Source organism: Protopterus annectens, chromosome 2.part1 (genome assembly GCF_019279795.1).
Source record: "Protopterus annectens isolate FY-2018-M chromosome 2.part1, PAN1.0, whole genome shotgun sequence".
Lineage (NCBI taxonomy): Eukaryota > Metazoa > Chordata > Ceratodontiformes > Protopteridae > Protopterus > Protopterus annectens.
The window spans coordinates 1,081,107,539-1,081,133,978 of NC_056729.1; the positions used below are offsets into that span (position 1 = coordinate 1,081,107,539).

Sequence of the window (26,440 nt, forward strand, 5' to 3'; positions counted from 1 at the left end):
TGTGCATTTCTGATGGGGGTCTTCATCCACGGCTCCAGTGGGTAGCCAGCATTCCCCACCAGATGGTCAAATGGGATGTCCCCAGTGTCAAATGCCTGGTACACCTGTGATGAATGCCAGATGTTGGAGTCATGATAGCTTTCAGGACTGCCAGCACACACATTTATGATAATGCCCTAGGCATCACACATGACCTGGCAGTTGATGGAGTGGAACACATTGTGGTTTAGGTAGACCCTACCCTGGTCACCAGGTGGTGCTTTGATGTGGATGTGCGTGCAGTCTATGGCACCCAGTACCTCTGGGTATTCTGCTAAACAGTGAAAGAGATGCATATTACTGGTCCTCTCCTCATGGGTTCTGGAAGTAAGTTTGCTCAGCGACATGCAGTTGCATGGCATCCAGGAACTGGTGGAGTATCCTGGATGCAGATGCCTGTGAGAACCCCATGGTATCCCTAGTTGGTTCATAGGTTGGTACTAGGCTATCGGCCCTAGGGCCTATACAAGCCTAGCCAAACAATTCCCCAGATATTTCTTCCGACAATATTTACTTCCCTGGACCCCTGTCTAGCAGGGCGACTGACGTGATCCCCGGGGTGAATTTCCAATCTCCCATCCAATTGTCAAGGTTCCTTTTGAAGAGGGCCAAGGAGGCGCTCTGCTTGACATGTATGAGCAGTCTATTCCAGAGTATGGGGAGTCTCTGGGTCAGGAACCTATCCATCCAGCATGTTTTGTTCATTGTGATGACAAGGTTTAGATCCCTGGAGCGTGTGTCTCTGAGGGATTGGGATTTCTTTAAGTGGAGCATATCCAACAGCTCAGGGTATGAGACAGCCTTGTGTGTTAAGCAGAGATCGATCTGAGTAGACGATATGCCACAGAGTATAGCTGGAGTTTTTTTAGATGGTCAGAATAGGGCATCTGCTTTAGGACTGTGATTCTTTTAGTGAGGTATTTCTGCGGCCTTTCCAGCTGTTGCAGATGTCTTCTGAGGTGCATACCAAATGGGGCATTGTACTCTATAATGGGTCTAATGAGGGATGAGTACAGTGGGACAATGACCTCATTTTTCTGGATGAAAAGCCCTTAGTAATGAGGTGTGCCACATAGAAGTATTTCCTGACTGTTGTGGCAATGTGGTTATCGAAGGTGAGACCACTGTCCACCTGTGACCCTATGTCTCTCATCACACTTTTGGTGTTTAGTGTACTGCCAATTATGTGGTAATTCATGGGTACATGGTTTTTCCCAAAGGGGATAACTATACATTTCTTGGCATTAAGCTTGAATCCGTGGCTCTGGCATCAAGCACCTGTTTCTGTAAGTCTCTTTTGTAGAATATCCACATCATTTGGGGATTCAATAATGGCAACCAGTTTGCAGTCATCTGCGAACTTTGTTAGCCAGAGTTCCTTAGTGTTGGCCTGTACTTCAGAGAAGTAGATGCCAAACAAGAGCAGTCCCAGGACTGAACCCTGAGGTACTCCACTTGTCACTTGTCAGGTGCTGGATTTGGAATCGGCTACTTTTACAGTCTGGGTTTTGTCAGTAAGCCAGCTGGCAATCCATCGAGTGACGTAGGGATTTATGCCCCGCTTAGTAAGTTTATCTATGATTCCAGAGTGCGGTATGGTGTCGAAGGCCTTGGCGAGGTCCAGATAGGCTGGGTTGAGCACCTTACCCTTGTCCACAACTCTGGAGACTGATTTGAAGAAGTCAATCAGGTTCAGGAGACAAGATCGTCCCTTCACGAACCCAAACTGGGTGGGGTCCAGTGTTTGAAGGTTGCCAATGTCTTTGTTTATAAGTTCCATGATAATGTGTTCCATGCCCTTGCAGAGCAGGCTCGTCAGACTGATGGGATGGTAGTTCCCGGGATCCAAGGTGGATCCCCCCTTGTGGAGTGGGATAACTGTAGCTGTGCACCACTCAGTGGGCATGAAGCCTGAGGTGAGGCTATGATTAAACATGACACTTAGGTGAGGTGCTAGTTCATTTTGTAGTTCATGTAGTACACAGCCCAGGGTGTCATCTGGTCCCATGGATGCTGTATTCTTAGCTTTGGAAAGTGTGGTTTCTACCTGTGTATCCGGGATTACCAGAATTTGGCAATCATTGAGATGGGCCCTTTAGGGGGTCAGAGGAGAGTGAAGTTGGCACTAAATCAATCTGTCAAGATATTGGCAAAATCCTTGGGATCAGTATATTTAATGCCATTCTGTTGTAGCTCAGAGGAGATCTGAGCATTGCCATGTAGATTATTGACATAATTATAGAATGCCTTGTGGTTGTCTTTGGAATCTTTGGCAATTTTATTTTCGTAACTAGCTTTGGAGGATTTTATGAGGGATCTCAGCTTCTTTCTGGGGCTGGTAAGGGACTTTTTTGGATTCTGGGATTTTCCTCTTTTCTGCAGCAGTTTCTTCCTTTTGTTGTATAGTTTGTTTATGGCAGGGGACCGCTAGATTGACTTTCTTTTTTTGGAGGAGAGCATCTTGGTTCTATTTGGGATGGCACAATTTATGCATGAGTGGATGTGCTTGTACAGTGCGTTAGTGTAGGATTCAGCAGTCGAACATTCAGTTCCCGTCTGCATGGGTGCCATAAAGTTTTTCACTTCTGACTTGAGTAGCATGAATTTGGCTTTGGAGAAGTTTTTTAGGGAGGTTTCCTTACTGGGGGTGGGGGTGGGATGTGGATGTTAAGGGTGATTAGCTTATGGTCAGACCTGACCAATGAGGGGGTGACCATAGGTATGGAGCATCGATTTCCCATGTTGGTAATGACCAGGTCTAGGATATTGGAGCCCCTGGTTGGACTATGGATTAGTTGATCCAGGGTGTTGGAGTTTATGAATTCCAAGAACCACTGGGCAAATGTGTTGGTACATGAGTATTTTTCCCAATTAATGGCAGGGTAGTTGAAATCACCCAGTACTAAAGTATTTGGTTGTATCTTAATATTTTCCAGTATGTTTAGAAAGGTGTAGTGAGAATCTTGGGGCATGGTGGGGGATCTGTAGCAAGCTACAATTTGGATTGCAGTCTTACCTAGTGTTAGTTGCACCTGGCAAATTTCAGATGCATTGTGTTGGGCAACTAGCCTGATGATGTGAATATCCTTGGTGAATTTGGACACTCCTCCACATTTAGTGTTTCAGTCCTGGTTTGGTCCTGGTTTGGTGGCCAAAAACTGTAGTAAGGGTTGTAGCCTGGTATTGCAGGGGTGCTCTCTGGAGCCATGAACTGGGTCTCAGTTACTGCACAGATATCAATGTTCTCCATTTTTAGGAGTGCCTCGAGAGGGTGCATTTTGAGGTTTAGACTTCTAGCATTGAGTAGCATTACCTTCAGAATTCTTCCAGTTTGGCTTTGTAAGTATAGTCTTTGGAAAGTACCTGTAGCTAGTATTCTTAAGGCTACAAATACCTTGGTATCCACTGGGATGGGTTCCCCTCTGTTGGTTCTGGGTATGAGCCAAGGCCTGCACAGCTCAACAAGTTGCTGAAGTATGTCCCTGTCCACCCTGTAGTGCTCTACTGTCTCCAGATCATGTAGCCCCTGGTAGGTTACCCTGTGTCCGAACACTCTTCTCCTCCTCCTTGGTCTGAGTTGGTTGTCAGCATTATCCTCCTCATCACCCTCAGTCTCTAGCACATACTGATAGATCAAACAACAGCAGCCTCTAACATGTTTTTTTTAGTTTTGTCAGTTTAAAATTCCCCCGAGTATGTACACCAGTGGTATAGAGTCTGTGGGAAAAAAAAGACTGAAAGGTGTTTGCATAGTTTGTAGTAGTGTGCTAGGCTGCTGCCTGTGTAATTGGCTGATTCTGATACATTCCACCTGCCAGCTATGGTAGTTCTCCTTGATTGCCTTCCTTCGGCTGTTTCCTCTTCCCATTTCCTCCCCGTTTAAGCCCTCATGTATGTCGCTCATTCTCGGTGCTCAAATGTACACAGTTCTGCTGTCCCCTGTGTTTTTTTCTTTCTTTTTTTTTTTTTTTTTTTAGTTTTAGACCCAGTGCGTGCCGCACACACCCGTTTAGCTAAAGTAAACACTTTTAAGCAGAACTGGCCCTCACTGGATGCAGACATGCTCTGCATTTCATGGAATAGGAAAATACAGCCTCAGACACATACCCTTCCTTAGCTGTGCTTAGCTAAGGGCAAACACGGGCCACTGAGCTCCAATGTACTTACAGCAAGCATGACACACCCCCTTTTCATGTTAGCTGCTCCTCCTGTCTACACCGTGGTGTTAGAGGACCTACACAGTTAGGTGCAGTCTGACACTTAAAAGAAATTTGTGATTCAGTATAAATCTCCTCATTTGCATACACCACTAAACAAACCAAAGAACCGAAAAATCAACAGTTAAAAGCAGTAGATGAATCACGGAACTCCGTTAAACCTCGGTACAAATGCCAGACTGCAGTTCAAAGCAAAAAAAGATTTTTAATAAAGTGTGCAATTTTAAATATCCACTTTTTGTCAGGTATTATTTATTTATTTTAAGATAATGATTTAACTTAAAAGTAAACATCAACAACTGCTTGTACTGTGACTTTAAAATGTAATTATCCAATGTGGATCAGTAGTACTTTATATTAAGGCAGTTACTTATGGAGTTGCTTTTTGACTTGTTGGTCTTATCTGAAGAAGTCGAGTGAATTTTTACCTGACGAAAAGTGGATATTTAAAATTGCATACACCACTGCCTTACTCCTGAGTTACTACACTTACACTGAGCCTTTCCCCTTAGCAGCCACTATTCCCTGGTATTATTTTCATTCTGCATCCCATTGATTGTAATGACAAAATGCAGATTTCTCTAAAAATTGATTTTTACCCCCCCTTTATTTTTATTTTTGACATGATCCCGTTTGCGAGCCACTGCCCGATGCTTAAACGGCCGAGATTGCCCAAAAAAAAAACTTTTATTTTAAAAAATATAAACTATTTTTCATGCCAATGGCCATATATCTGGCCATAGGCATGCCTAATAAATGAAGTACATGCTTTATTTGAGGCTGTCATGCTTCCGTTTTCTTATTTGCAGAAATGTATTCAGCTAGTAACTGAATACATTTCTGCAGGTTACACTATTCCTGCACAAACAACTGCCTGCTTGCTGAATCACTAATTCACCTTAATTGCATGATTTTCACCAGCAAATGAGGTAATTAGCATAAGGCAGTGGTGTTCGTGCAGGAATAGTGTAGGAGCACTTTTGCACGTCCCGGGAGCTCTATACTGAATCGCTCGAGGGACATATTGGGTGCAGCAGCTCCTGCAGTATTCCTGCACATCGTGCATGTCTTAATGAATCCCGGGGGATATCTCTATCTGAATTAACACTATAAGGTACCTCAAAGTAAGGACTAAATTACTTTAGCCATTTATTTATTACTGTTTCATCATCACTCTTTGCACATGAATAGACTTCCTCTCATGCAGAAAAAAACAAACTCAAACTAATATATATGAAAAAGTAGCACACCTCTGCATCTGGATAAAATCCAGTTGTACATTTACAAAGGGCCTCCAAGGTGGGGGTAAAGCTGAAAGATTAGTTTTTACAGGTGGTACAATATTATATGACAAACAGATTTCACAATTATTTATATAATGATTAGCCAGAGAATGAGAAACAGGGGCAAACCAGTCCTGCTGAATATGATTTAGAAGACCATGTTTACCAGTATGATTCGATTGGGGATATGTCCTTACCAACCAGGGTAGTGCAAGCAAAGGTGTTACTATTCTTTCATCAGGATAAGTCCGTAATAAATTAACCTGCTTTTTACAGCTACCACTGATCCACCTCCTTTGCTCAGCCTCTGAAGCTTTATTTTGAAATGCAATTAAATCATTCAGATTAAAACGATTGTCAGATTTCACTAAAATTTCTTGAACAACAAAAACAATATTTTTAGTGACATTAAAACCAGCAGCTTGCTTGGCTGCTTAATCTGCTAGCCAGTTTCGTTTTACTATGACATTATCTCCTTTTATGTGAGTTTGCACTTTAACTACAGCCAAAGCCTTTGGTAACAACAAAGCATCTAGTATGTCCTTTACAACCTTTCCCTTTTTTATCTCAGTACCTTCTGTTCTGATGTTAAAAATCCTTTGTCTCCACAATTCTCCAAAGTAATGGGCTACACCAAACCCATAACAGCTGTCTATATAAATATTCACAATTTTATCTTTAGCTATTTTACAGACTTTTGTTAATGCAATCAGTTCAGCAGCTTGTGCAGAAGTAGTCCCCTTGTAGTCTTTCCTGACATAGTATTGTATTTTCAATACATATAGCTATGCCAGCTGTTAGAAAAATATGTATTAATGTGTGTATGCTTAATGCCAAATTAATAATCAAGTGGTTTTAATATGCTTTTCATTCTATTTTTCATGCACTGTGTTTTATACAAATTGAGTTCCATATGAGACTGAAAAAGATGCTTTTTGAAAACTGCAGCATGCTTTCTGAAACTTGCAAGTTGCCCTCTGACCTAGTAACTGCTAGCACAGCAATATTCTTGTTTATGCCTTGTGGAAATGTATTTGAGAAGCAGGTGTTTATCTGCTAGGTCAGAAGTAAATGAATGAACAATGCCTTATATTATAAATGTAATGATTCTAGACAAACAGCCTTGTCCAGAGGATGGGAACCTCTGCAGCTGCAGTAATTTAGAGATAAAGTAGACAAAGGATTATTAGAGAAATGAACTGCTAGCATTGTGCTTGATTTAGATGTAGTATCTTGAATGTAACATAACAAGTATCTGACTGAAAGTAACCAAGGCCATGTTGTTTTCCTCAGGAAGTTTCACATAAAAATTGTTTAAATCAGCAGAAATTCATGGGAAAGATGGTCAGCAGATGATGATGAAAAGGTGGTAATCTGTTACGTCAGCATGGTAGGACAGGATTAATTTGAAAACCTATAAAAATGAATGTATTTCCTGTTTCTGGTTAGACAAACTCTGTATTAGCATGTTTTTGTCTCCTTGCTGCAAGATTAAAGTGCCTTAACCTGAACCTACCGTGTTTTGATCATTTTTAAAGTATATTTTTCCTTTGACAGATTGGTCCTTCGGACCGGAAACGTATCTCTCGCTCTAGGCCTAGGTCAGAATTGGGCCCAGTGGCATGCATCCGTACGGAGAAGAGGCCAAATCGGCTCTTCTGTTTTGAAAGACCTCCGACTGAATTGTCATTCGAAAGAGGCCAGCCACTGTTTCTGATCTGGGATTGGAGGACGAGTCAACGATCCGGTGGATCAACTCACGGAGGGTCAGGTAAGGAGGAATTACCTTATTTCTGTTTTAAGATCAGGGACTAAGTACAGAACTGTTTTTTGTCAGGTAAATTTGTGTATGCAGATCAGGGACAGAAAAAGGGGTTACTGTTTTTTGTCATAGACCAGGGAAACAGAATAGGTAGACAGTTATTCTAGATAAACTGTGAAAAGGTATAGATTTGTGGTACCACGTGATAGAAAGGGTTACGTAACAATTTACAGCTTAGCTAAGACACCAATGGGAAATCAGTGCACAAAAAGTTCCCGGGACACGCCCCTAACTGAAGATGCGAAGTATATGCAATTACAGCGTGCCGATAATGTTAAATATTACACCAAATGGGTCGATAAGTATAAATTCGAGGGTAATTTAGATAAACTTGCACTTATGAAACTTGTAAAACAGTTGAAAATAGATGCGAAAGGTCAATTAAAAAAGCAGAGACAATTAGGAGTCCCTCAGGTGCATAGGTGGCTTGAGGAAGCAAACCGTAGGGAGCAGAGAATTAAAAACTCAAAGACAATGTTCTTAGACAAAGAAGACAATAACTTAGTAATAGCAACGGCCCCTCTTTTGCCCCCTCCACTTCCGTTACCAGAATATGAAGCGAGTGGACGAGCTGATCCATCTCCGCTATACCCAGCTGTCCCTGCAAAAGCACAGCCGTTTGTCAGGGATCCTATCGAGACTAGGTCTCGAACACATGACTTGAGGAGGGAGATTGAATTAAATGAATTAAATAGAGCATCACAGGATATGAGTGAAGAAGAGATATGTCCGCTCATAGAAGTACCGAATCCTCAGGCAGGACAGGCAGGACAAGATCCGACTCTTTTGGTTTATAGACCGTGGACACCAGAAGATATCCGGAAAGCCACGGAAGGTATTCCCCACCCAAAAGTGAATTTTAGAAAATTTTTAGAAGACTTACAGGGTATGAGATTAAGTTACCATTTAAATGGAGAGGAAGTAGAAAAAGTAGTTAGACAAATTGTGGGTCCAGATTGGCACATGATCAGTGGCGACTGGAATCCTCGTGACGCACAACTTAGACCACTCCCACATACTAATGCAGAACTGGATGGCAGAGTGAAAGGTCTGACAGACCAAATCTCTGAAAAGTGGAAGCCTAGGGATGATTGGACTTGCATTAATCAATGCATTCAACAGGAAGGTGAAACAGTTGATAGATATTATGCTAGACTGTTAGAGTGTTTTAATAATCACTGCAGAATGCAGATACCAGAAAACCAGACACATGATTCCTCATATGAACAACAGTTAAAGAACGCATTCTTGAAGGGTAGTATAACTCCCATTATTAGCTTTATTACGAAGCATATGGTAGATCATCGAACAAGCAGATTACAGCCATTACTTGAATATGCTAGACATGCAGAAAGACATTTTAATAGTAAAAAGAAAAAGAAAACTCAAGTATTTTCGGCAGAAGATGGGTCAGAAGTATTTGTAGTACAAACTGGGAAAAAGGGTAAGAAAAATACCCAGGGAAATAAACAATCTGACAAATGATCAGAAGGTTTCGAGGAAAGAAAGAAAAAGGGTGAATGTTTTAAGTGCGGGAAAAAAGGACATTTAGCGAGGGATTGCAGGCTAAACAAGAAGGCGACTACAGAAAATAAGGAGGATGAGGAATGACTATATGATAGTCAGGAATCATTGGAAGAGAGTGAGCAGGGAAAGGTAAGTGAAAATGTGATAGCAGGAGTAGAGGATGTGACACAAGGGGTCGAGGATGTATATGAATAGACAGACATAGAAGAAAATGAAATTTTAGACCTAGCTCTTTTGATCTTAGAGCTTTACTTAGTAGACACAAAACCGGAAGTAACGCTTCTTGTAGAGGGGAGGGAAGTTAAATTTTTGTGTGACTCAGGGGCTTCACGGACCCTGATACACCCTTCCAAGCTACCGGAAGATGCAGACTCACCAGATTATATACTAGTGAAAGCAGCCAATGGACAGCTGTATCGGGAACCACTCTCCCATGACATAACAATAACAGACCCCATTTCAGGGATGACTCAGAAAAGTAAAATTGTAGTTTCTGCAAAATGCCCAGTAAATCTTTTGGGTAGAGACTTGATGCAGATATTTGGCATAGCCGTAGTTCCAACCATGCAGGGTATGGAAGCACAGCGACAAATGGACACTTTTGTAGTGCGACCGGAGGGTGAAATGTATTATTGGTACAGCCAGGACTTGGTTACGACTGGTCCAGGGGCAGTAACTGAAGAACTGATGAATGTAGCCATCAGCAAGTTCCCCTCCCTCGACATTGACAAACAGCATCTGTTGCATTGTACTCTATATTACTGTAATAGACCAGGACCTGATACAGATTATGAACAAGAATTGTTTCAGAACCATGCAAACAGGCTAGTATTGCAAAACTTGTACTGGGATGCAGAAGGGAACAGTGTAGCAAGCTGTTCATTGCCCCAGGAATTTTTAGCACTTTACAAATCTAAGAACAAAACTGCAGCTAAGAACCGAAACAAAATCTCAACAACACCTCCAAAGGCTGAAGAAAAGACAGACTGGTACAAAATTATAGTTCAATGACTTTAATTGCATAAATGCCCACAAAAATATTAAATCAAGTCACTTACCATAACGGCATTTAGACCCCAGAAAAGCTTTATCTTGATAAGAAGACTGTTAAGAAACCTGAGAATCCAGTGGGACGAATCGAAGCAGGGTGGAAAGACCATCGTAAAGTGGGAACCAAACTTGCGCACATGGACTTGAGTGATGCTGTTATATCCTGGGCAGGTATATCACCCATGTATGGCGGAGTTAAATCAATATGGGAGCTGCGAAAACTGTCCAAACTTCTCAAAATAATAAGTAATGTGACTTTTTCTGCCCTCGAACTGATAACTGATGAACTGAATGCCATGAGAACTGTAGTGCTCCAAAACTGAATGGCTCTTGACTTCACCCTAGCGGTGAGAGGTGGAACTTGTGCTTTAATCAAAGAAGAATGATGTGCGTTCATTGCTGACCATCAGCATGAGATTAACAACCATTTCGAGGTGATTCAGCAAGTGTCGGCCATGACCGAACCAGGCCCAAACCCTCTGACAGAGTTTCTCCAGAATGCCTTCGGGGGGGTGGGGCTCCATTTTTATGAACATATTGATTGCTATTGGGGTAGGATTACTCCTAATAGGAGTCTGTATTTGTTGCAGAATCCCCTGCATGAAGAGATTAATTAAAGAATTCATAGATATATCCGTATCTGAGACTATGTACCAAAGTACTGAATTTGAAGAGCTGCTAGAATGCGAAACACTTTCATAAAAGTTTAAACTGAATGACTTTCTTAATTGCAAATCCTGAATGGAAGAGGTTAGGAAAAGAAGCAAGCTGTTTATTCTTTTTTGAAAATAGAATGAATAGTATTAACAGGAGGGAAATGTTAGAAAAATATGTATTAATGTGTGTATGCTTAATGCCAAATTAATATTAATAAATATGCTTTTCATTCTATTTTTCATGCACTGTGTTTTATACAAATTGAGTTTCATATGAGACTGAAAAAGATGCTTTTTGAAAACTGCAGCATGCTTTCTGAAACTTGCAAGTTGCCCTCTGACCTAGTAACTGCTAGCACAGCAATATTCTTGTTTATGCCTTGTGGAAATGTATTTGAGAAGCAGGTGTTTATCTGCTAGGTCAGAAGTAAATGAATGAACAATGCCTTATATTATAAATGTAATGATTCTAGACAAACAGCTTTGTCCAGAGGATGGGAACCTCTGCAGCTGCAGTAATTTAGAGATAAAGTAGACAAAGGATTATTAGAGAAATGAACTGCTAGCATTGTGCTTGATTTAGATGTAGTATCTTGAATGTAACATAACAAGTATCTGACTGAAAGTAACCAAGGCCATGTTGTTTTCCTCAGGAAGTTTCACATAAAAATTGTTTAAATCAGCAGAAATTCATGGGAAAGATGGTCAGCAGATGATGATGAAAAGGTGGTAATCTGTTACGTCAGCATGGTAGGACAGGATTAATTTGAAAACCTATAAAAATGAATGTATTTCCTGTTTCTGGTTAGACAAACTCTGTATTAGCACGTTTTTGTCTCCTTGCTGCAAGATTAAAGTGCCTTAACCTGAACCTACCGTGTTTTGATCATTTTTAAAGTATATTTTTCCTTTGACACCAGCAGTAAGATTTCCATTTCTGTCTCTTCCAAATGATATTTCCTGGAACAATTTCATTTCTGTGTTGTCCATTAGAGTATCTTTCAAATCAAGTCTAGCAGAAAGCAACTGGTTAGTCACAATTATATAATCATATGATTTACCATCTCCTGTCATGAGCAGGAAAGATTCTGGTTTCAATACCTGACATTGCTCAGTGGTGACTGAAGGATGTGAAATGAGCAGCAACTCATATTTTCTCAACCTAGCGGCTGAGAGATGCTGTGTTTTAGATTTTAGCAACAGTGCAGATACTGCATGGAGAATTGCAACTGTAGGTTTTTGGCCTAGTACCAGTGCTGTAGATTGTTCTACCAAAAGTGCAGCTACTGATACTGCCTGCAGGCAGTCCAGTAATCCTCTAGGCACCAGGTCTAAAAATGAACTGTAATATGCAATAGGTCTAAATGCATTATCATGTTTTTGAGCTAGTACTCTTGCTACATATCCCCCGATGAAAAAATAAAGAGAAATCTTTCTAATAATCTGGGAGTCCTAGGCTGGGGCTGTAGCAAGGGTTTGTTTTAAGAAAGTAAAAGCATTTTCTTGGCTTTTTTCCAGGACAATGTCTCTGGCGTGCTGTGTTTGATTATATCAGTCAAAGGTCTAGAAATTTCTACATAATTTGGTATCCATTGCCTACAAGTATACAGCCAAACCTAAAAAAGCTCATAGCTGCTTCTGAATAACAGGGCGGGGAGCCTTTATGATAGCTTCAACAAGTGAAGGCAGAAAATGCTTCTCTCCATGTGAGATTAACTGTCCTAAATGCTTTACTTTGGGCAACATAGTTTAAGTTTTTGCTTTGATGCTTTTTGTCCCTTTTTTACTAATTCAGTCAATAAATTGTGTCAAATGTGTTAGTGTATCTGAAGATATAAGTAAATCATCTATGTATTGCACCAATAATGATTTGCATGGATTTTTCCAAGATCCAGCACTAAAATTTGTGAAAAAAAATTCACGGACTAACAATAAACCTTTGTGGCAGTTGTAGCTATGTATATTAAATTACCCATATGTAAAGGCAAATAAATACTGACTATCTGGATGAAAAGGGATAGAAAAGAAAGCTGAACATTAATGTACTACTGAAAATGAAGTAGCCCATGGTGGGATGCAACTCATTATGGTTGCTGGATTTACAGTTATACGGTAAGAAGGGATGACAGCCTGATATACTACTCTTAAATCTTGCACAAACCTGTATGTATCTCTACCTACTCTGAACCACATCAGAGATTCATGCTTATGTTGAGAATGGTCTATGAACCCTTGTCGGGCAGTGTGTGCTTGCCATAATGCCTATGGCCTTGGGTCAATAAGCTACTGACTGCCAGTGTCTAGTTGCCCATATTATTACCTATAATAACTCTGTTTACAAAAAGCAGGGCATAAAACCAATCAACCTGTCAAAAGTGAATGAAATATTGTCACACTGCCCATAGATTCACTGACTGGATGCAGCTTGGAAGTAGATACCATAATGATAAGGCAGAAAGTGGACATCCTGTGTACTAAGAAAAATGGTTGGAGTATCTAAGCTACTAAGAGAGACTCAAGACTATATCTCCATATTCAGTATCATACAGACACCTTAGGGCAATCAGTGCCTTGCTCATAAGACAGTAAGGGATCCAGTAATCCAAGAAATCTTACTCCTCCAAAAAAAATCACATTCTGACCAGGGCAAGATACATAAACATATCCCAATAAATAAGACAAGGTGGAAGGATAGATTTGTCACTCAGCTCCTATGGCTTTTATAGACCAATCTTCCTCATCATGTTAGGCAATGTGACACATTCTCTGCTTTTTAAAAAAAAGAGCAGGACAGCTGCATAGGTATTCATAAATGTATCCCTGGTATGATTGGCCTGGCCCTGCATGAAAATGGAGGCCAAGACCTAAGTTTGGACAAAGTGCAAATGGCCTCTTGGCCTGGTTGCCTTCTAATGCCTGTGATCTTATGATCCTAATGGGATTCATAGTCCAAACATATTTCACTAGTTTGTGTTTTTTGCAGCAAATTTGTGCAGTTATGTTATCACTGGTAATTTACTATTGCACTTACCACAGAAGAAATAAGAGACTGGAGGTTTGTAAAGTATGAATAAGGGGATCATGCAATTACTTACTTTAAGTGAAGCTTTGAAATGTAAAGGAAGACTCAAGCCTAAATGATCAATATTTATGACATATTTACTGAGGAGTAAGAAGGTGTACAATGTTATCAAGGGCACTACAGTGGGATTGCTACATTAGAAAAACAGCCTTTTTATTTTACTATAGTCTGCATTAGATACTTCATACTGTATGTAATGAGAATGATGGATATGTGCTTGGTGTAGACGGATTATAAAAAGTGCACTCACTACAGTTCTTTACTTTCCTCTTTGAACTTCAGAGTATAGAGAAGATGTAAATTGAAAGAAAGGACAACTCAGTGTAGGTGGACTGCCACCAAAGAACCGAGTTTGACAGCTACTAGCTTCTTATGAGCTGTATCTATGTGTTCATATTATCTGTTGCAGCTTGTATAATTTGTTTCATTTTCGCCATTAATATTACTTTCCAAAAGACTCCAGGTATTACATTGGAAAGGAGTAACGCACAAGCAAACAAAAGAGTAGCACAGTAAAAAAATACATCCATAAATAAGCAGACACAAATGTACTTCCTTAGTGAAGGGAGTAGAGGTGGTAACACAGATTGTTTTACATTTTGGTTCTAGTCATTGAAAAATAAAATGCACAGCTATACAGCTCATGGAGTAGTACACACCTGCATTTTAAATTGAATTATTATAAGATAGCACATATTGGGTTATAATTATCTCTGCTTGCAATATTTTTATTACCTTCATTGTGCTGGAGTTTACACTTGATATCTGTGAGTTGGCAAATTGTTCCAGTATCTCAATTGTGGTTTCCAGATTTCCCGGTGAGATTATATTTGTGGTCCCATCCACTGAGAAATTGACAAGTTCCTCTACTGCTTTTGGCAGAGCGATATCAATAGGTTCAGGGGTATTGTTGTTATTGATATTCTACATTTAAAAAAAAACATAAAATTAGCATTTTTTGGGAAATTACATAAAATGTTTTATTTTAATTGTAGACCATTAAAATTTTTTGATCCTCCAAGGAACTAAAATAGTGCAGAAGTTTAGATTAAAATACTACAACAATTTTGCTACAGGAAGTAAATGAAAAATTACTTGTTGGCATGATTAAAGCAACCTGTTTTGACACTAAACAATACTCGTCAGACATTCCTTGTTTTCAGTGAAATAGCCTAAACATGTTTGAAATTCCTACAAATGAAGAATATTATTTTAACGCTGTATATGGGGAAAGGTTAAACATTTTCACATTAAATAAAATGGGGATGCTGAGATCTTCCCCAAATTCATGGAAAAAATGACTCATGAGTCATATCTTGCACATAATGTTTTATCTCCCATGATTTCATAAATTCCTGATGCCTGGTATAAACTCTACATTATATATACTTACCAGTAGAAAGTATCATATCTATTTTCATGCTCGTTTATACATACAAGCACTCATATTTTTCTACATATTTGCACACACACACACACACACACACACACACACACACACACACACACACACACACACACACACACACACACACACATTTTTCTATGTTTATACACACACATCTATATCTGTCTGTCTATCTATCTATGTATCTATCCATCTATGTATATCTGTAGATACCTTTTTGTGGGTGTTTGTGTGTGTGTGTGTGTGTGTGTGTGTGTGTGTGTGTGTGTGTGTGTGTGTGTGTGTACTTTGTGTGACTATATATTTACCTGTGTGTGTGGCATGTGGTTGTTAGAAATGACTTCTGCACTTATGGATGTTTACCTTGATGTGACAAGGGACCAATTTCAATATAGTGACAGTTATGTGAGCAGACTGAGTTGACTGTTGTGTGCTAGCCATGTGTGTTTAGTCTTCTTACCCCATTCTTGGTCTATATGTATTTTATTTAGCTAGAAAGGTCAATATTTTGGTAGATAAACATACACAATCACATTGATAGGCAGAGAACTTTTCAGACAAGAACAGACTGATAGATAGATGAGAAAGTTCATTTATAATGGGGGCTAGTATACCCCTATCCTACTTACATCAATGAGTATTTTTAGTGAAAAAGAAATGGTGCAATAGAGCTCATCTTACAAAGTAAATGTACATAAAAACACAAGCTGCTTACAACAGTCCAAGCACACAAATTATATCTTCTTTTTATGTTTATATGCCTGGAAACTATATCGCCAATCTTATCTGCCAGAGAAAATGATATGTCAGCTCCAAAAGTATGCACTGCATTGTTGTGACAAGTGCAGAAAACACTGTGAGAGTTGAAAGTGCTTCACTGTCTTGAAATCTGCCCAGGTGAAAGATGCCTGACTCTGACAGCTGAAAGGTATGTAAAACTGTGTTGCAATCATGTCACATGCCACAGATGAACATAGGTTACCTGAAGGAATATTACAAAGCTGAATGCACACATCTCCTAAAAACAAATGACATGAAAACTTTAATGGCAGTTTTCTCCCATGTGTTGATTATATATTAATTCAGTCCACTCCAACTGTCAATATCTCTAGAACCATAAGTGTTACTAAAGAAGTGTAGAAGGAAAACTTCAGTATAAACTAATCTTTTCAGCAGTGACATTCATTAGGTTATAGGTCTTAAACTGGGGTTTATACATGACAAACACAATAAATATGAATGCAGTATCTCAGTTGTTGTATCTTTCGGCTTTTCCCGGTTAGTATATGCTGTCAGCAGTGCTCTGTTTATTTCACTTGGAGCTTTCATGTGAGACTAAGCAGCTCTGTCTCTATTACTTTGCTGTTGAAATATTTAGAGAACTATGAATGTCACAACACCATAAGTAAATATTGTTTGAACATTTAATGTCATTAGCAGCATTAGCCAGATTTAAAGCAGTGATGCAGCTGGGTTGCTCATCATATAAGATTTAAGATGACATCTTTCAATGTCTGAATATGGCAAAGTTTTGGGATTATTACTGTAAGGATGAACAGGAAATATCCAAGGCCTAGAGGCATCACTTGAATGATCCTAGAAAAACTCCTGTAGGAGCCACTGGGGTTTAATGAGGTTAGTATGGGGTGCAGAAAACACAGCCTTTTGAGTGGCTTATGTGGTATCCAGATAATTGTTTTTGTCCATTTTGCATTGGCCTTGATTTTTTTTCATCTGTAAAATTTATTCATGCTCCATTTAGTCTGTCGAGCTATATCAATATTTAGATGTCATGAAGTATTCCTGTCTTTGAACTGCACTGGGAGTTTTCTTTTTTCATACAGAGCTGCAGTTTTGCACATACTGCATGACAGACCAGGGTACCTGATATAAATTAACAAATCTTTTCTGCAGACATACTACTCTACTGTCTATGAAGCATGTATGGGATATCTTCACTACATTTTTCCTTTTTTTGTCTTGTACATTAACCACATGCACCCTGTACCATGTGTTTAAATCATGCGTTGGGGGAGGGGGGGCAAAAGGCAAAGATAATAAAAGTCATTTGGATTTTATAACTATCTGAATTTGGGGAATCTAAATTACTAAAAACTGCTATCACCCCTTCACTCACACTCACAGGTCCACAGAATTGTGTATGTTATTATCATCTATTGCGAATAAATAGAACACACATTATCGCTATAAGGAAACAAATCCTAATAACTATTTATATTTAAACCAAAGGCAAGCCATTCTGAAGTCAGTATGCTAATTTTATCTTAAAAGACTGTACTTCATATTCATTCATACTTAATGCATGCCTTACAACTTACTACACAGAAAATATTGTGTAATGTCTACTTCTACCAAAAGCTGATTTACAGCTTGCTTTTCAGAGTGGATTGAAACTGTAACATAGTGCAGTTTGCTTTGGGAGACCACAAAGCATTTAAATTGCTGGTGAAGCCTGTTCTAAAATAGAAGACCTCCTACAGAGAAAATTGTCTACATGCCTGTTTTTAACTTGGACAAATTTTAGGATAACCCTTAGAAAAATGTTAAAAGTCAGACTTATAGATGTGTCCTATCTCAGTTTCATTAAATGTAACTTTCTAAATCAGTATATGCAAAAGAGTCTTCCATTCCCCATTTCCTTTTTATCTCATAAAAATATGTTATTTATTTATATATTAATTTATTTACGTATTTGCATGTGTTTACTGGAAAAGTCTGATTAGTTTGGAAACCCCTTTCTGTTGGAGATCCCTGGAGAAAAACTCCAAAAAATAACATTATATAGTATATGTTACAACAAAAACACATACTAAATATATTTACATATCAGATCTATAGATAAATTAGAACACTGTATTTTGCTTGTTCATAGGATAAGGAACATAAATGCAAAATAGGAAAACAGCAGGTGATATTATAACACCAATTACTGGAGACATGAATCAACAAGTTGCATGATATATACTTGATGCAAATGAGAGTGAAGCACTCCACATTCTAGAAACTTCTAGAGCATATTGACTTCTGGAAACAAATACAGTTTTTTGCGGGGAAGAGAGGTTTATAAAAGAGGTTTTGTAAGTGGTGTAATACAATGACACATTTAAAAGTTCTTGCCATCTTCTAGGAGTAGTTAAATGCTAAACTCCCAAATCAAGAAGGGCCATATATGATAACCCTAGTGTAAATGTCTACTCTTCCCAGTCATGAAGACTAGCATTAAACACACACAGAGTGGTACTTTGCTTGATCAGTAGTGGTAACTTATTCAATAAGACTGGAATAGGCAGAGTTAGGAACTTTTCCCTCCAGTAAGTCCTGCTTATTTCTTTGTGTAAAACTAGGTCCCTAGTATGTGTGTTTGTAGACCCACTGGTTTTGAGAAGAAACAGGTGGTCAAATATTATTGGGTCTTTCTTGACTCAAAGTGTGAGACAAAGTTCACCTCAGAGCAGCCTGTAAGCTGCTGAGTATAAGGAGAGTGGTACTGAAATTTTATTAATATTATTACAATATGAGCTCAAGTGAAAATTCGATCACTTTGTATGCCTTTGTAAAGGAACTATTACATATTGTACAATACCCCCTTACAAACAAACATACACATACAAGTAAACACATTCACACACATGCATAAACGCACATACAAACACACACACAAATACAGACACAGACACACACACGACGCACGCTCAGAGCTTCTCAGACTGTTCCTTCTTGTCAAATGTTACAGTAACTTATTGTACCTGGAACATTTTGCTAACATAAGCAGCTTTGTTTCATAGGATTTTAAGTGTATTTAAATTATATTATTTATGTTAAAGGATATTATCTATATTCACAGTCCAGTCCAAGCAGAGTGAAGAGCCAGGACAGAAAAAATGTAACTAAATGAATATTTCCCAGTGCTGCATCATTCTAAGACATAGCTATGGAGTCTTTTCAAGTGATAAAATTCTTCTTTGAAAGTCCAATACAGCAGTTCAGTTATTTATTTATTTATTTATTTATTTTGCTTTGTGTTTGGAATGCTCAATAGACTTTACATCCATGGCATAGTGAGATAAAATCTTTCCATACACTCACCTCTGTAAATTTTGTCCACGAGTGTCTTGCAATTCTATTACAAGCTTGAGTCCTGATTTCTCAAAGACTACTGCCTTAAAAACAGGGACTCGGGGATTTTGTAGCTTGTACAAGCTATGACTCATTCTTAAACTTGACAATATCAGTTCAGGCAAGCAGCTGCCGCACCGTAGCTGAACACATTACTCGAGTCTGAGTGAGGTAAATGCACTATGTTTACTATTATTATTTAGTCTATGCGATTGAAATAACTACATATGTGAGTGTATGCATGATGGGAGACAGACACTTGCATGAAGGCATCTTCAATGAGTACTGATGCCAGTAACCAATCTTCTCAAAGCTACATTCATTGATAATGAATTCTGTACTTGCTGACACTCTGTGTGACCATGGAGTTGATATACGTAAGTCTGGAAATGTCTCCATTTTGCAGGGTGCAGGGACCTTCCAAAAATACAATTTGAAGTTCAGTAAAACTTGCATTGTCACAATGAAATTACCTTCTGTGAGCTTCACCAAGCACATATACCAAAAAGTCACTCAGTACAGGGAGACACCATGTTGCTGATGTTATCTATTTCCACTAAGTCTGTACATATAAATGGAAGTTCCTAAGTAATTTATGACTCTATTGTTAGGCACACAGATTCTACTGTTACTAGCTGGATAAAAAATGTTAACTTGCATTTACTGTGCCAGGATCTGCCAAATTAGGTTGGCTGTAAAAGCTTTCAGACTGACCAGATACAATTGTAACCTTAAAATGGGTCTTGTCAGTGTGAATAAATTGAGGTATTAAGTCCAGATGGACATTCAGAGAAACATGATTAATTTCATAATATATGTGTCCAACACAGGCGAGACTCTGGCCCTGAATGGAATTAAATCAGTAATACAGAATTATGTGTAGAGTCAAAGGAAATTTAGCTAGTGGGATTCTGACGGTGATGGTGAGGAATTAAGTCATAAGATGACTGACAGGCCAAATTGCTTTAGAAGGGATAACCTACACTTTCTGTGCCATGGCTTTTACATACTGCTAAGAAATAAAAATCCAGTGTACCAAGGCCAACCTACAAGCAAATTTAATCAGCTCTTTCATCCATACAATATTTAAATAAAATTTCTTCTGAATGACGTGTAAAAATAACATAATCTCACTTAAATAAACACAATCATGTGATTCACGCAAAGAAAAAATATAATCCATCCATCCATTCACAACCCCTTTTTCCCCATTTGTTTGCACATAGGGTCACATAATCACTCTAACCAAAACAACTTATAGCCATAGTTCTATTTTGAATTTCTAAAAGAAAAAAAAATAGGCATGTAATATACAATTTATAAAATCAACTAACGACAATAACTACAGTTTTGCTGCTCTCTTACTGTCTTATGCACACTTAACTGAAACACTACCACTTATTTGACCCTGTAGCCTTGCACAGGCAAGACTTAATTTGTTATAAATTGTTCTTTATAAGATAGGGTGTTTTTCTATATACTGGCCAAAGCCTTTGCTTCTGCCATTGTGCCTTAGGAAAACTCTATCACCCAAAGATAGTTCAAAATATCTCATTATTTCCTAGTCATGGCAATATCAAGGTTCTCCTACTCAGTATCAGAGGTGTAAATAATAAATTGTCTGATCATGAGGCTATGCAACCAGGAACCAGTTCGAAAGATGATATCCTATCGTACATCTATTAACTGCTTAGGGGTCAACATTTTGAAATATGCATCCTCGATGTTCTTCGTGTTTCACTGTTGCAGTCATCACATTTGGGTTATCTGCCTGCAGGTAGTCCTCAGCCAGCCCGAATACCAGTCTTGGGATTTCTGCGTCGGATGCTGTCGCTTCTTCCATGACGTCAGTTCATCAGGAGTATAAAACATGCAGCCGATTCCATTACATCAGTCTTTCTTGCCATGCGGTGCCCGAAGCAGAAGCAATTTGCAAGTGCTGGTCGGCCGCCTCCTGAAATTTTCATTTTTTTGAGTTTCAGACCTGAAATCTTCTAAAAGATAAGTACCCATTGGGGATCTTTTTTCTTGCTCTAACCGATGTCAGAAAAAATTAATAATTGTCTTGCTTGTGGAAAGCAAACACCTCACAGAGAGTTTCATTCTTACTGCGTCACCTGTTTAGACCCACACCATGACGTCCCTCGCTGTCAGTTTTGTGCCTTGTTCAACACCTGAACTATTCATCATTGGGCTATTTCTGTTGCTAAATTCTTTCACTCTCGTTCTCCGTATTCTGAACTGGCTTCGATAAGCCATGTGACTACCGATCTTCTGACAAAGCATAAGGATAAAGATAGAGACAGACCGCATAGGTTCAAAACTGCCGACAATGCTACTGTTAAGCTAGTCACCAGTCCACTGGTACTCAGTGAGGCACTTTCACAGCCCCTGATACCCACTTCTACAGATTCGCAGGCCTCTACTGAGACCCATTCGGAGTCTGGTATGCTGTGAGATGCTTCTTCGACTATGGAACCTGCGGATGCCTCTACCTTGGATGGGTCCAGAGCCGCTGTGCAGGCACCAGCTTTTGCGGGTGTATTCAGGCCTTCTGATTTTCATATTAAACTGACGACTTTGTTTCAAACCAAAAATACCAAATTTCTCAGGCCTAGAGTTTGCATTACACCTCGGAAACTGACGACCAAAGTGCATTCTCAGGCCCACATGCCACAAAAACAAATGCTTAGAATGGCTGAAGACCTTATTACTTTAATTAGGGGAAGTCAGCCTTCCCCCCTCAAAAAGATCTAGAATTGATTTTCCTTCTGATTCTTCTAATCAGGAGTCTGATAACTCTGACCCTTCTGATTGCCATGACTTACCCTTATCTACCTATGAGGATTCTGATGCAGAGGATTCCATTCCCTCTGCTTCTCCACCAGAAGATTTTTCTTTTGGTGAAACCCTGCATACCCTTAGAGAGCATTTCCGCTGGGAGAGCCAGGACTACTCTCAGTCCAAAAAGAGACTCAGGGAATTTTTAAATTTGCCTCAGCACAGGCCTCTAGCTATCCCTCCTGTTTTGAAATTTGTAGATGATGTCTTCTTGGAATACAGCCTTACCCGTGATACTTTGCCTCCAGCTCCCAGGAAACCTAACAGGTACTATAGAGTACCTGACTCCCACAAATTCCTCTTTAAGAATCCTGCTGCTGATCCAGAGACCATTTCCCAGGGACCTAAAGGCATTAAGGCTACTACGGCCAAAATTCCTACCCCTTCGGACAGGGATTCTAGAGCTTTAGACAGATGGGGTAAGAAGGTATACACCTCTGCTACTCTTGTCATCAGGGCTTTAAATTGCCAGTTTCATATGTTAAAGTATCAGCAACATATTATGGAATTAATTAAACAGAAAATGATGGTGATTCTTGATTGTGCAGAACATAAAGATTTACAAGAATTAATGCATTCTGCTAACCAAGTTGGTAAACATACTTTGCAATGTTGTTTTGATGCCTTAGAAACATCTTGCAGGGCTGCTGTCACTGGGTCTTTTCTTAGAAGGCATGCTTGGCTTAAGGAACAAACCTTGCTAGACCATGTCAAAGCAAAATTACTAGATGCACCATTAAACCAAGAGCATCTATTTGGCAATAAAGCAGAAGTCCTCAAAAGGATGGAGGAAAAAGCTAAATCTATGCAAACTGTTAAAGATTTTTTACAAGTACAGCCACCTACATTCAGTAGGCATTGGCCTTTTAAAAACTGGTCTTTTCCAGTCCCTCCCAGACCTTCTCAGTCTAAATTCAGGGGCAGCAGACCACCAAGACTACAGTCTCAGGATATGCACAGATCTAAGCAATGGAGTGCTCCCACATCCAAAACAGGGAGTAGTAAGCCTCCATCCTATGGTAAAATCTCACAATGACTTATCCTTAACTCTTCCAAGCCTTGCCCAAGTACTTGCACCTTTAGGAGGAAAACTTGCCCTGCATGCCAAAAACTGGGAGTACATTACCCATAATAGATGGGTCTTAAACATTGTTTCCCTGGGATACAGATTCCACTTCTACTCACTTCCAACCCCAAGCAGATGGCCAGACCTCCCCACAAACCAGTGGGCAGAGGCCCAAAAGAAAGTACTTTCTCTTCTCAGTATCAAGGCTATTCAACCTGTCCCAGCAGAACAAAGAGGACAAGGCTTTTATTCCAGACAGTTTCTGGTACCCAGAAAAGAAAACTGTTAGCGTCCTATTCTCAACACCTTTCTGGTGATTCCAAGATTCAAAATGCTTACTCTCCAACAACTGCTTCCTATGCTAGCCGAGGACTCCTGGCTAGAAACCCTAGACTTAAAAGAAGCTTATCTGTACATCCCCATAAGGGAATCATGCAGGGAAAACCTACATTCTCTGCACTTCCCTTTGGCTTATCTACTGCGCCCAGGGTATTCACAAAATGCCTAGCTCCATCCATTGCACATTGCAGTCAGAGAAGAATTCAAATTTACCCATACTTGGATGATTGCCTGATTCAGGAGGACAGTCAGGAATTGCTACTACAGCACCTGACATTTGTAAAGAGACTTCTAACTTCACTAGGGTACACCATCAATGAAAAGAAATCACATCTAGTACCTAGCCAACAGATTGTATTCCAGGGAGCAAGCTTGAACACAACTTCCCAAATGGCATTCCTCACTCCGGAAAAACAAATTTATTTGACAAACTACTTCAATCTACTGGCCACCAAAACCCATCTATCTGCAAGAAAAATACTACAAGCCATAGGGTTTATGGCCTCTTGCATTCTACTAATTCCATATGCAAGACTATATATGAGGGAACTTCAATGGTACTTAAAAAGTCTCTGGTGTCACCATTATCAGGACCTGGGAACAATAATTCCTATCATTCCTTCTCTAAGGACAGGGTTCCTTTGGTGGGTAGAGGCCTGCTACCACAACAAGGGACTCCCTTTCACTCAACCCCTGCCATCCAAACCCTAACAACAGATGCATCAGACTATGCATGGGGGGCTCACATGGCAGGACAATGCATTCAAGGCAAACGATGCCCAAAGCAGATGCACCTTCATATCAATCAAAAAGAAATGTTAGCTGCACAGACACACTGCTCAGGCATACTGACGTCCCGCTCACCAGGCTGAACAAGGAGAGGGTCATGGTGAGCAGCCTGTCGGGCGCTAGGATCCACCACATAACACAAGCACTCAGGTCACTCCAAGGCAAGTACAAATATGACCAGTCATTGTCCATGCTGGTGTGAATGACCTGAGACGTACCTCTCTGGACTACATGAAAAGAGACATAAAGGAGCTCTCTGAGCATGTAGCCCAGGCCGGTATGACCCTGACCTTGAGAAGCATCTTACCTTCACCAAGAATGATGCCACAATATGAAGACAAGATGATCAATTTCAACAATTGGCTTAAGTACTGGTGTCATTCAAAGGGGATCCAATGCCTGACAGCTTGAGATGATATGCTCGACAAGCCACGATGCTTCGCTAGGGACGGCTTGTACCTGTCACCCCTGGGCTTTCAGATATTGGCAAAGGCTCTTGCTACCCCCATAGTGCCTTTTTTAGGCAAGGCTCAAAAGACAAACCCACCTCCATAGGTATCACAAGGGATAAGAAACTAAGAGTAATGCTACTCAACGCCAGAAGTCTAAACCTCAAGATGCACGCACTCAAAACTCTCCTTAGCATGGAGAACATCGATATCTGTGCAGTAACAGAAACCTGGTTCAGGGCTCCCGAGAGCACCCCAGCACTACCAGGTTATACCTCATACCATGCTTTTCGGCCCCAAAACTTGGACCGAACCACAAAAAAAGGGGGAGTATCAATATTCATCAAAGATACCCACACCTCCAGGCTGGTGGCAAAGCACGAAGCATCAGAGACTATCCATGTGCAACTAACAGTGGGTAAAACTGCCTTCCAGTTTATAGCCTGCTACAGACCACCCTCCCAAACCCTGGAACCCCACTCGGCCTTTCTGAGAACACTGGAAAATATGAAGGTCTCTCCAAACACCATTATATTGGGCGACTTCAACTACCCAAACATAGACTGGGAGCATTACTCTAGCTCCAACACCCTAGCCCAAAGGTTCCTAGAATTTATAAACTCAAATGCATGGAACAACTTGTTACCACTCCCACAAGAGGGGAAAACACACTGGACCTGATCATCACCAACATGGGGACTCTATGCTCCAGACCAGAAGTGTATCCCTCACTGGTAAGATCAGACCATAAACTAATCTCACTGGATATTCACATCCCAACCCCTTCCCCTGCCCAGAAAACCACAGTAAAATACTTCTCTAAAGCAAATTTCACACTCCTCAAAACCGAGGTGGAATCCTTCAAAGCCCCCGGGCCTGTGGAAAATACGGCCCAGACTGCAGAATCCTTTATAAACGCATTGTATGAACACCTTCAGGAATGCATGGATCATGCGATCCCAAATAAAACCAAGACCCAATCCTCCAAAGACAGGCGTCCTATCTGGTGGACCCCAGCCATAAACAAACTATACAATAGAAGGAGGAAGCTACTAAATGATAGAGCAAAATCCCAAAAAGGGAAGGCATCACTGATCAGTATTAGCAAAAAACTACGGGCACTCATAAAATTGTCTAAGGCCAGCTTTGAGAGAAAAATTGCACAGGACACTAAGGATAATCACAAGGCTTTCTTTAGTTATGTTAGGAACCTGGGTGGTAATTCCCAGATATGCTCAGAATTAGTCCAAAATGACAAAAATACACTGAACCCACAGACATTGCCAACATCCTAGCTGACAGGTTCAGCAAACTCCCCCTCCCACCAAAAGGGCAAATATCTATCCCAGCAGAGTGCTGCCCCCTGACATCTCAGATGCTCAGGTAAGAGCCGCCCTTTCCAAAGCAAAAAACACAGCATCAATGGGACCAGACGGTGTCCCGGGCTGCGTCCTACATGAACTCCAAGAAGAGCTAAACCCAAACATAAAACTACTGTTCAATCTCAGCCTTACTACAGGATATGTGCCCAAAGAGTGGCGTACAGCAACAGTGGTCCCTCTCCATAAAGGTGGTGCCTCAACAGATCCTGGAAACTATCGCCCCATAAGCCTGACTAGCTTGGTCTGCAAAGCTATGGAAAGGATCACCATGGACCTCATAAATAAAGATATTGGGGACCTACAGACACTGGATCCTACCCAGTTGGCTTTGTTAAGGGCAGATCCTGCCTCTT

General features: G+C 40.1%; 1 protein-coding gene across 1 annotated transcript in view; it reads right to left on the reverse strand.

Annotated features, from left to right (window-relative positions):
• The window catches only part of LOC122794936 (adhesion G-protein coupled receptor F1-like), a 596,440-nt gene that overhangs the window by 308,346 nt on the left and 261,654 nt on the right, over positions 1-26,440 (reverse strand). The window contains exon 5 of the mRNA XM_044063531.1: positions 14,412-14,600. Within this exon, the coding sequence (XP_043919466.1) occupies positions 14,412-14,600 (189 nt within the window). The remainder of the gene's footprint in view (positions 1-14,411; positions 14,601-26,440) is intronic.